This window comes from Oncorhynchus keta, chromosome 11 (genome assembly GCF_023373465.1).
Source record: "Oncorhynchus keta strain PuntledgeMale-10-30-2019 chromosome 11, Oket_V2, whole genome shotgun sequence".
NCBI lineage: Eukaryota > Metazoa > Chordata > Actinopteri > Salmoniformes > Salmonidae > Oncorhynchus > Oncorhynchus keta.
This window is the reverse complement of record NC_068431.1, coordinates 36681080-36693863: the sequence shown is the minus strand read 5'-3', so window position 1 is coordinate 36693863 and position 12784 is coordinate 36681080. Positions and strand designations below refer to the sequence as shown.

The following is a 12784-nucleotide window of genomic DNA, read 5'->3' as shown; positions in this document are numbered from 1 at the left end:
TATGCCCCATGGCAAAATGTGTAGAATTGTAGGAAATTAACTTAAAATGTTGTCTCCGTTGTCAGTGCCCATATTGCCAAGGTCAGATCCTTAGGCTCCAGTTGCTGTAGAATTAATTTAATGCAGACATTTCCCTCCTCTAGTTCCTATTGCAGTTGTTATTGTAAGGAAAATCACATTGATTCCATTTCCAAGTTGAGTGCTCAACAGAACAGAGCTACTGTAGTAACAACTACTCATGCATTTCATGAATAATGATAGCTTAAGCTTACAATGTATTTTTCTGAATCATTAATGGATGTGTGTCTTGGAGTAATACAACTAACAGCTACAACAATGCAATACAAAGTACAAAGAAATAAATTGTCCATGTTCACAAAACTAAATGTGCCACGTGATTCTTCTCCTCACAGCACAGACTCTGCCTAAATACGATAATTCTAAACACAATCACAAAATTGTGAATTTGTAGTGTTCCACTTTTACTGTGTCTAGGTTTGTGTAGGTTTGTGTGCGAGCGTGTGTGTGTGTGTTTTTACAAACCCACACTTGTCTGATCAGACACTGGCTTGCCTTTGCCATGTATTGATTAGTTAGCCCAGCGTTGTCTGGTTCAATTCCAGCTAAATTAAAAATTAACTGTCACATTTTTGTGCAGAAAACCCATCAATAATTCAGCTCACTCCCTGGTCTCCACTGTTTCTCACACACACACACACACACACACACACACACACACACACACACACACACACACACACACACACACACACACACACACACACACACACACACACACACACACACACACACACACACACACACACACACACACGTTCTTCTATCCTCGTGGGGACCTAAAAATAATTTCCATTCAAAATCCTATTTTCCCTAACCCCTGACCCTAACCCTTACCTTAATCCTAAACCTAACCCTAAACCTAAACACTAACCCCTTACCCTTACCCTAACTCTAATTCTAACCATAATTCTAAACCTAAACCTAACCCGTAAGCTTAAAGTAGCCTTTGTCCTCATGGGGAAGTGGGAAATGTCCCCACGTGGGAGAATTGTCTGTGTTTTACTATCCTTGTGGGGACAAACACAAACACAAACACATACACACGCGTGCACACGCACACACATGCACGCACGCACGAACACACACACACACCCTGAAAGTGGAGCACTACCCTGTCATTACAGTAAACTGTGATTTTAGGGGACCCTCATCCTCTCTTCTCTTGGGCACATCTCAGAGTTACTACTGGAATGTTCCAACACCCCTCCCCTCCCCTCCCCTCCTCTCCCTTGTTATTGATTTCCATCCAAAACAAGCTCATGATCTGGGGTGCTACGCCTCGAAGAACAATTAATTGTGCATGTGATCGATGTCCGTCCAGGAATCAATACGGTCTTGGCTGTGGAGGGTGACATGCACAACGCAGGCAGGCTGCACCTGTGGTGATCAATGGCTTGGAAAGCCCCACTATACTACAGTATCCACAATTGTCCCTGTCTTCAACCTCACACTGTACATAGATCATTTCAACCACCCCATGGTTTATGAAGTTAGTCTCATTAAGATAAAATCTATTTACCAAGAGATCACTAATACTGTATCATTACTGTAGAGTACATCAACAGAGCAGATTAATGGACAATTAATCAATGATCCTGCTCATCTGTTTCATTAATACTCATCTTCTGAACGATTGAATACATTTGACATATTCAGCCAGGCCCTGACGGTTGTACTGTATAATGTAGATACAGTATGTATATTAAGATGCCTTGATCCATGTTGCCCCTGCTACTCATTTGGCGCCATGAGGTACTCAGCCACAAAGTTACAGAGTGTTGACATACTTCATCTCAACAAAAAGCCTCTTATGACACAATAATGTGCTCTCTATCTTCTCCAAGAGGTCTTTTATTGACAAATCAATACTGGATAGAAAAGAGCGGTTTTATGATCACTCAGTGTGTGTGTGTGTGAGCGAGCGCTAAGGCAGTCCGAGGCTAGTATTGATTTTGCCTGGGCAGACCTGGATGCAGGATTGTGCATTCTGATTACTGCCATTAGGGCTGAGCAGGGGTACACCACCTTTAGCTCCAGGACCTGCCTCACACAACCAGCAACGGCAATCTATAAGGCAAGAGGCATAATCCACACACACATGCATACACACGCACACTTGCACAGACACGCAGTCTCTCTCACACACACACACCTTACTTTTGCTCTCACATTAAGAATCACATATTTCTGTTCGCAAAAAAAAAATCTGCTTCCAAATGTTGCTTTTGAGATCCTCTTAGATATATATGGCCAAAGCAGCATTACAAACTTGGAATTTAGTTTTGCCATTAAATCATTGGTTTGTATTTCAGATTTTGGGCTGGGCTGTGAGGGCTTGTTTCCAGCCAGGTTAGGAGAGATCAACACATTAGGCTCAGATTCAGACCTGGACAACCGCATCAGATTCTATTCAGATCCTCCAAGGCCATGGCTTGACAATTCTGTACTTTGCTGAACACAAGATCGCTCTAAAATTCCTCATATGTTTTTCTAGTTACTAGTTACTTAAAACAGACCCATGTTCGACCAGAGGGGAGGTACAGTAAGGAGGGCATTGGGGGCATCTACCTGTCTTTCTCCAGTTCCAGTGGGGAGTGAAGGGTTTTAGGCAGCAGGTCAGGGATTAGAGTAGGATTCGCTAGCTCAGTGGGGTAGCTATAGTTAAGCTAGCTAGTGTACTGAGAGTTGGGTTAGCTAGCTCAGTGGGGATAGCTATAGTTAAGCTAGCTAGTGTACTGAGAGTTGGGTTAGCTAGCTCAGTGGGGTAGCTATAGTTAAGCTAGCTAGTGTACTGAGAGTTGGGTTAGCTAGCTCAGTGGGGTAGCTATAGTTAAGCTAGCTAGTGTACTGAGAGTTGGGTTAGCTAGCTCAGTGGGGATAGCTATAGCTAAGCTAGCTAGTGTACTTGGAGTGGGGTTAGCTAGCTCAGTGGGGATAGCTAAACTAGTTAGTGTACTGAGAGTGGGATTAATTAGTGACCAGACGTCCCTGTTTTCTGGGGACAGTCCCCATTTTTGGTGGCATGTCCTTGGCTGGAGCTGTCCTCGGAAATGTCCTTGTTTGTAACTGTGCGTTAGAAACAGACCGCAAAGTGAAATAATATTTTACGTGGTAAGAAAGACCGGGCAGCAGAGTCTACCGGTTAACGTCTCAATCATGTTGTGGTTGTTTTGGCCAACAGATGGGGCTGGTTGCTATATCAGCTTCATTCACTCTTCTTCTTCTACTAACTACTTGCTCGCGATAGTTTTAGAGAAATCTGCTGTGGAAAACTCAGCCAGAAGCTAGCAAGTGTCAAGTGAATCAACAACATCACCACAAATGTCTTTTCAAACCAGGTCAGTTACAATCGTTTGAGATACTTGCTAGTGATGTTATAATGTCACAATTTATTATATAGATAGATCCACAAACTGAACTTTGGCTGGCCTTTGTCCATGAAAACCTGACATATTCAGTGACACTATCAAGATGCTTGAAGGCCAGGACCGCTGTGCTGTGGAGTCAGCTGCAATTCTGTGAAACGTTGAGGCAAAATTGACGTGATGACAACTTCATTCCAGTTTTGGTCAGAGGACTTCTGAGAGAGCTGGAGGAAAATGGAGCAATGTCTAAAGAGAGCTTTCTCAAAACATCCCAATCATTCTTCACTACGGCTGTGAACTACTTGCAAGCATGAGGAAAGCACACAGATAATCTAAAAGATTTACATTGTCTCCTTTTAAAAAGGCAACCTCAGCATGAAGAGATCCAGAAGGCAGCAGCCACACTGCAGGAAAAATGCCCCAATGTGACCATCAATGAGGATGCATTGTTTGACGAGGTTAATGGCCTGCAAGAGTTCCTAAAGGGGGGATTGCTTGAAGAATGGAAAACATCTGAGACACCGCTTAGTCAGAGATGGAGCACGGTGGTTACCCACTTTAAAGAGAATGACATCCCACACACTAACCTGGCTAGATTAGCATCTGTTGTGAAGACAAACTTCAACCTCCCCTGCCAGGAGTTCATGGAGAAGCTGGCCAAAGACAGAAAAATCCTGAAAATACATTCTTCTGAGAAATATCCAGATTAGGTTGGTATAGTATATTATGTTACCAATCTCATCATCGTCTTATTTCTTTATTATGCTGTTAATTATTTCACATATACTATTGTTTTTTCAATTTTGCTCAATTTCTCTTCTGCTCGTATTCTACCCAGACTACCAGGACCACTGAAATGCTGTTCAGGTCGGACAGTTCTGTCTTGTGTATCAGTGTGTCTGTAATATAGTTGTTTTCTCTCAGTGGGCCTGTTAGACTAAATACATGAAACCGGAATTGTCCCCCTTTTTTAGTTCATAGATAATAACATTGGATATTTTAATGATATATTGACCGCCGAGCTGGAAATGTCCCCGGTTTTCATTTCAGAAATCTGGTCACCTTAGGTTAGCTATCTCAGCCATTTTCAGTACTAATAGATAGACAGCCCACTGACTCTTCCCGGACCGGCTCCCACTGGACAGGCTGACCAAGCAGAGGGAGAGATAATGAGAAGGAGAGGGACAGGGTGGTAGGGGTGAGAGAGGTGGCTTTGGAGTGCTGCCCAATGGAGAAATCAATGCTCCTCAGAGCCCCAAAAAATGGAGGGGGTAGAGGGGAATACGAATTGGAGTAGAGAAGAAGAGGAGGATGAGAAGAAGAGAAGGAGGAAGAGGAGAGGGAACAGCCACCCAGCAGAGAAGAAGGGGGAGAAGAGAGAGTTGTACACACTTACTCTCCACTTGGATACCCTCTATCCTCTCCTCCAGCCCTGCAGTCTCTACCTTTTCGGGCCAACCTGTAGCCCCTCTGGTTTAAAAGTGGCCGGAGGAAATGGAGAGCGAGAAATATAACTATTTTCAGCTCCCACTGAAACCCCCAACAACAACAACCTGTGATGACTACAACACAGTGGAGGATGGTGGATGGCGAGGCCTGGGCTGTGAAATATTGATGAGATGTAAAAAATAAATACAAATCTGTGATGTAATTGTTTCTTTTCTCCCTTTGCCCTGCCATCATCGATGCCATCACCTGGTTGACTCGCTGCCTTTCTATCACACACACTTGCAGCAAGACCCTTCAGGCTCTAAAAGTGCCTGCTGACACTCTCATATGCTGGCCCATTGCCCATCTCTGGCAAAGGTGGCGTACACACACTCAGACACTAACACACATACACACTCGGACACTAACACACACACACACACACACACACACACACACACACACACACACACACACACACACACACACACACACACACACACACACACACACACACACACACACACACACACACACACACACACACACACTCAGACACACTCGGACACTAACACACACACACACACACACACACACACACACACTCAGACACACGCACTCAGACACACACACACACACACACACACACACACACACACACACACACACACACACACACACACACACACACACACACACACACAGACACTCAGACACTAGCACACACACACTCAGACACTAACACACACACACACACACACACACACACACACACACACACACACACACACACACACACACACACACACACACACACTCAGACACTAGCACACACACACACACACACACACACACACACACACACACACACACACACACACACACACACACACACACACACACATTCAGACACTAACACTCACTCAGACACTAACACACATACACACTCAGATACAAACACACTCAGACACTAACACACATACACACTCAGACACTCACATACATACCCTCAGCCAGGCAGGCAGCAGCTCTAATGGCATAGACAGGGTTGTGAAGCACAAAGAGAGAAAAGGCATACAGTGAGAGATGGAGAGGGACTGTGCTGGGTGATGTGATAAGGCCATTTAAGGTCCGTCTGCTAATCTGGTGGTTCAAGGGCAGGTGGTCCATCCCAGTATACTATAACTTCTGCAAAATCAAAGAGAGGTAGAGGGAAGAGAGGGACCACAGCAGATGATAATGTACAGCACTATACGGAGTCGTGATTGCATGGAACTCCCTTCCATCTCATTTAGTGCAAGCAACACCTCCCCCCCATGTGACCTACTTGTGTGTATGTACTGGCATGTATGTGGAACTGATAGATGCAAGCACACACACTACATAAATTGTAAAGTCTTGTCTGTAATGTATTTTTTCTTACATGTCAGACCCCAGTAAGACTATCTCTCTCTCTCTCTCTCTCTCTCTCTCTCTCTCTCTCTCTCTCTCTCTCTCTCTCTCTCTCTCTCTCTCTCTCTCTCTCTCTCTCTCTCTCTCTCTCTCTCTCTCTCTCTCTCTCTCTCTCTCTCTCTCTCTCTCTCTCTCTCTCTCTCTCTCTCTCTCTCTCTCTCTCTCTCTCTCTCTCTCTCTCTCTCTCTCTCTCTCTCTCTCTCTCTCTCTCTCTCTCTCTCTCTCTCTCTCTCTCTCTCTCTCTCTCTCTCTCTCTCTCTCTCTCTCTCTCTCTCTCTCTCTCTCTCTCTCTCTCTCTCTCTCTCTCTCTCTCTCTCTCTCTCTCTCTCTCTCTCTCTCTCTCTCTCTCTCTCTCTCTCTCTCTCTCTCTCTCTCTCTCTCTCTCTCTCTTTCTCTCTCTCTCTTTCTCTCTCTCAGGGGAACATGAGTTGTAAGTCTGTCATGACATTAAAGTGTTCCAGTGAGCAGAACAGCTCTCAGGAGATGACTTTCTACAGTATGTGAGTCAGACCAAGAGGACAGGCCAGGGGAGGGAGCTGGCAACATGAGTCATTCAAAGCAAAAGAGAGTAGGAGTCTGTTAACCCTGTCTCCAGGCTCACCCATGGATTGTTTTTAAAGCAAAGGATGAGTAAAAGCAGATGAAGGGGAGAAAGAGATGGGGAGGTTAAGAAAATAGAGGGAGACAGAGAGAAATGGAGGGATGGGATGGGGGTTTGAGAGAGAGATATGGTGGGGGATGAGAGAGTGACACTGTTTCTATGCCATCAAAAGGAACATACCAATTAGGATACCGGAATCAGTAATAGAACCCATTGCCCTTCATGGTTGTGAGGTCTGGGGTCCGCTCACCAACCAAGCATTCACAAAATGTGACAAACACCGGATTGAGACATCAGATTATGCATGCAGTGCAGAATTAGGCCGATACCTGCTAATGTCCAAAATCCAGAAAAGAGCCATTCAATTCTACAACCACCTAAAAGGAAGTGATTCCCAAACCTTCAATGACAAAGCCATCACCTACAGAGAAATTAACCTGGAGAAGAGCCCCCTAAGCAAGCTGGTCCTGGGGTTCTGTTCACAAAAACAAACAGACCCCACAGAGCCAAGGACAGAAACACAATTAGACCCAACCAAATCAAGAGAGAAAACAAAAAGATAATTACTTGACATATTGGAAAGAATTTTCAAAAAAAGTGAGCAAACTAGAATGTTATTTGGCTCTAAACAGAGTACACAGTGGCAGAATACCTGACCATTGTGACTGACCCAAAATTAAGGAAATCTCTGACTGTGTACAGACTCAGTGAGCATAGCCTTGCTATTGAGAAAGGCAACCGTAGGCAGACCTGGCTCTCAAGAAAAGACAGGCTATGTGCCCACTGCCCACAAAATGAGGTGGAAACTGATCGGCACTTCCTAACCTCCTGCCAAATGTATGACCATAGAGACACATATTTCACTCAGATTACACAGACCCACAAAGAATTTGAAATCCAACTTCCATATCTATTGGATGAAATACCACAGTGTGCAATCACAGCAGCAAGATTTGTGACCTGTTGCCACAAGAAAAGGGCAACCAGTAAAGAACAAGCACCACTGTAAAAGCAACCAATATTTCTGTTGATTTATTTTCCCTTTTTTTCTTTAACTATTTGCACATCATTACAAAACTCTACATACAGTTGATGTCGGACGTTTACATACACTTAGGTTGGAATCATTAAAACTAATTTTTCAACCACTCCACTAATTTCTTGTAAACAAACTATAGTTTTGGCAAGTTGGTTAGGACATCTACTTTGTGTATGACACAAGTAATTGTTCCAACAATTATTTCATTTATAATTCACTGTATTACAATTCCAGGGGGTCAGAAGTTTACATACACTAAGTTGACTGTGCCTTTAAACAGCTTGGAAAATTCCAGAAAATTATGTAATGGCTTTAGAAGCTTCTGCTAATTAACATAATTTGAGTTAATTGGAGGTGTACCTGTGGATGTATTTCAAGGCCTACCTTCAAACTCAGTGCCTCTTTGCTTGACATCATGGGAAAATCAAAAGAAATCAGCCAAGACCTCATAAGAAAAATTGTAGACCTCCACAAGTCTGGTTCATCCTTGGGAGCAATTTCCAAACGCCTGAAGGTACCACGTTCATCTGTACAATAAATAGTATGCAAGTATAAACACCATGGTACCACGCAGTCGTCATGCCGCTCAAGAAGGAGACGCATAATGTCTCCTAGAGATGAACGTACTTCATCTGGTGCGAAAAGAGCAAATCAGTCCCAGAGCAACAGCAAAGGACCTTGTGAAGATGCTGGAGGAAACCGGTACAAAAGTATCTATATCCACAGTACAACGAGTCCTATATCAACACAACCTGAAAGGCTGCTCCGCAAGGAAGAAGCCACTGCTCTAAACCCAACATAAAAAAAGCTAGACTACGGTTTGCAACTGCACATGAAGACAAAGATTGTACTTTTAGGAGAAATGCCCTCTGGTCTGATGAAACAAAAATAGAACTGTTTGGCCATAATGACCATCGTTATGTTTGGAGGAAAATGGGGAAGCTTGCAAGAAGAAGAACACCATCCCAACCGTGAAGCACGGGGGTGGCAGCATTATGTTGTGGGTGCTTTGCTGCATGAGGGACTGGTGTACTTCACAAAATTGATGGCATCATGAGGGAGCAAAAATATGTGGATATATTGAAGTAACATCTCAAGACATCGTTCAGGAAGTTAAAGCTTGGTCACAAATGGGTCTTCCAAATGGACAATGACCCCAAGCATACTTGGCCGAGAGCGAGAGTTGAGAGAGCGAGAGTTGCACCCCTTCTGAAAAAACCTACACTCGATCCCTCCGATGTCAACAACTACAGACCAGTATCCCTTCTCTCTTTTCTCTCCAAAACTCTTGAGCGTGCCGTCCTTGGCCAGCTCTACCGCTATCTCTCTCAGAATGACCTTCTTGATCCAAATCAGTCAGGTTTCAAGACTAGTCATTCAACTGAGACTGCTCTTCTCTGCATCACGGAGGCGCTCCGCACTGCTAAAGCTAACTCTCTCTCCTCTGCTCTCATCCTTCTAGACCTATCGGCTGCCTTCGATACTGTGAACCATCAGATCCTCCTCTCCACCCTCTCCGAGTTGGGCATCTCCGGCGCGGCCCACGCTTGATTGCGTCCTACCTGACAGGTCGCTCCTACCAGGTGGCGTGGCGAGAATCTGTCTCCTCACCACGCGCTCTCACCACTGGTGTCCCCCAGGGCTCTGTTCTAGGCCCTCTCTTATTCTCGCTATACACCAAGTCACTTGGCTCTGTCATAACCTCACATGGTCTCTCCTATCATTGCTATGCAGACGACACACAATTAATCTTCTCCTTTCCCCCTTCTGATGACCAGGTGGCGAATCGCATCTCTGCATGTCTGGCAGACATATCAGTGTGGATGACGGATCACCACCTCAAGCTGAACCTCAGCAAGACGGAGCTCCTCTTCCTCCCGGGGAAGGACTGCCCGTTCCATGATCTCGCCATCACGGTTGACAACTCCATTGTGTCCTCCTCCCAGAGCGCTAAGAACCTTGGCGTGATCCTGGACAACACCCTGTCGTTCTCAACTAACATCAAGGCGGTGTCCCGTTCCTGTAGGTTCATGCTCTACAACATCCGCAGAGTACGACCCTGCCTCACACAAGAAGCGGCGCAGGTCCTAATCCAGGCACTTGTCATCTCCCGTCTTGATTACTGCAACTCGCTGTTGGCTGGGCTCCCTGCCTGTGCCATTAAACCCCTACAACTCATCCAGAACGCCGCAGCCCGTCTGGTGTTCAACCTTCCCAAGTTCTCTCACGTCACCCCGCTCCTCCGCTCTCTCCACTGGCTTCCAGTTGAAGCTCGCATCCGCTACAAGACCATGGTGCTTGCCTACGGAGCTGTGAGGGGAACGGCACCTCAGTACCTCCAGGCTCTGATCAGGCCCTACACCCAAACAAGGGCACTGCGTTCATCCACCTCTGGCCTGCTCGCCTCCCTACCACTGAGGAAGTACAGTTCCCGCTCAGCCCAGTCAAAACTGTTCGCTGCTCTGGCCCCCCAATGGTGGAACAAACTACCTCACGACGCCAGGACAGCGGAGTCAATCACCACCTTCCGGTGACACCTGAAACCCCACCTCTTCAAGGAATACCTAGGATAGGGTAAGTAATCCTTCTCACCCCCCTAAAAAGATTTAGATGCACTATTGTAAAGTGGCTGTTCCACTGGATGTCATAAGGTGTATGCACCAATTTGTAAGTCGCTCTGGATAAGAGCGTCTGCTAAATAACTTAAATGTAATGTAAATGTACTTCCGAAGTTGTGGCAAAATGGCTTAAGGACAACAAAGTCAAGGTATTGGAGTGGCCATCACAACGCCCTGACCTCAATCCCATAGAAAACGTGTGGGCAGAACTGAAAAAGTGTGTGCGAGCAAGGAGGCCTACAAACCTGACCCAGTTACAGCAGCTCTGTCAGGAGGAATGGGCCAAAATTCACCCAACTTATTGTGGGAAGTTTGCGGAAGGCTACCCAAAACATTTGACCCAAGTTAAAGAATTTAAAGGTGATGCTACCAAATACTAATTGAGTGTATTTAAACTTCTGTAAATGTAATGAATGAAATAAAAGCTGAAATAATTCATTCTCTCTGCTATTATTCTGACGTTTTACATTCTTAAAATAAAGTGGTGATCCTAACTGACCTAAAACAGGGAATTTTTACATGTATTTGGCTAAAGTGTATGTAAACCGCCGACTTCAACTGTACACAATATATTTTATTCTTCTGGAACTTTTGTGAGTAATGTTTACTGTTCTTTTTTTATTGTTTATTTAATGTTTGTTTATGATCTATTTCAGTTATTTTGGCAATGTGAACATATGTGTTCCATGTCAATAAAGCCCCTTAAATTGAATTGAATTGAAATTGAAAATGAATTGATAGTGAGAGAGAAAGAGAGAGAAGGAGGACAAGGCCCACCACACTCAGCTACAGGAAGACTGCAATCAATAATTTACATCATCTGTCACCACGCGCTCCACTGGACCACTCAACAAACAGAGTAGACAAATTAAGGCAAAAACACACACATGCAAGAGAGCTGCACACACACACAGACACGCAGACTCACAGACACACACTCCACGCTCCGCGGCACCCGTCCCGACCACCTCTCTACTTCGCTCACAAGCAGCAGCAGAAAATAACAGATTGAGCAGAGTGCACCAGACCCCTACTATCCATAACGCCTGTTTCATTTTCAACACACACTGCCATTTTAGCAGTCTAGACTCCAGACGCCGGGAAATTGCCTGTTTCTGAGCCTTTTGTCTCTTACAGCAGCCATGTTATATTCATATATGTCAATGTTGCGTGTGCTTTAATATTTGATATATTCCTATCCCTGTAGTATTTCCTAGAGTGTATGATTAGACTTGTCAGGGGGGGGGGACAAACAGTAAAGGGATAGCTCCATGGTAAATGAACTGTATGTTTGTTTTAGAAGATGAAACTAGTGAAACCATCATTTACAGCAGCTATGTATTCTGGTTCTCTCAGACTGCATTATCCTGAATAGTTATGGACTGAGATGGTAATATTCTTACTTTATAATACCTTTCATTCATAAGTCATTATACAGGCTTATAACATTCTTGATTGCTTTCTAAGTGCTATAATACTCATTCAGTATTAGTGCATACATTATGCAAGATAGGCTTATTTACTACTGCTTATTAATGAAAAGTATTATTGAGTTTTGTAGTTCTTTTCTTGAATTGAAACCAACAGGCATGCTAGTCTGTGATGAGTAGACTAATTCCAGAAGAATAAAGCACTGTGAAGCAGACAGCAGATCATTGGGTCCGTCAAAACGGACCCAATGGGGCGGCAGCGTAGCCTAGTGGTTAGAGCGTTGGACTAGTAACCGAAAGGTTGCGAGTTCAAACCCCCGAGCTGACAAGGTACAAATCTGTCGTTCTGCCCCTGAACAGGCAGTTGACCCACTGTTCCCAGGCCGTCATTGAAAATAAGAATATGTTCTTAACTGAATTGCCTGGTTAAATAAAGGTATAAAAAAAAATTGCAAATAAAATAAAATAAAAAATAAAAAAATATAAACAAAGATCCCTCAAAAAGTAGCTAAAACACTAGATGAGTAAAAACAAGAATGTCTGTCCATTTCTAGAGCAAAGTGTACTTACTATGACTGAGATATGTGGTTGTCGCACCAAGCTATCTTTAGATGAATGCACTAACTGACTAAAATAAGTATTTAAAGTTGCATTTGTATTCATGTTCAGATGAGAACTTGCATTTTTTGCTTATGGATCAAATCCCGTTAGCGGGATCAATTTGACAAAATCCGGTGAAATAGCAGAGCTCAAAAATCCAAAAATAATTA

The 12784-nt window shown here is 44.2% G+C and overlaps 1 protein-coding gene across 1 annotated transcript in view; it reads left to right on the top strand.

Moving 5' to 3' along the window:
* LOC127906168 (uncharacterized) overlaps window positions 1-10555 on the top strand; it is a 150536-nt gene extending 139981 nt beyond the window's left edge. The window contains exon 2 of the mRNA XM_052457049.1: window positions 9550-10555. Coding sequence (XP_052313009.1) covers window positions 9790-10500 — 711 coding nt within the window. The 5' untranslated portion in view covers window positions 9550-9789 and the 3' untranslated portion in view covers window positions 10501-10555. The remainder of the gene's footprint in view (window positions 1-9549) is intronic.
* The last annotated feature ends 2229 nt before the right edge of the window (window positions 10556-12784 follow it).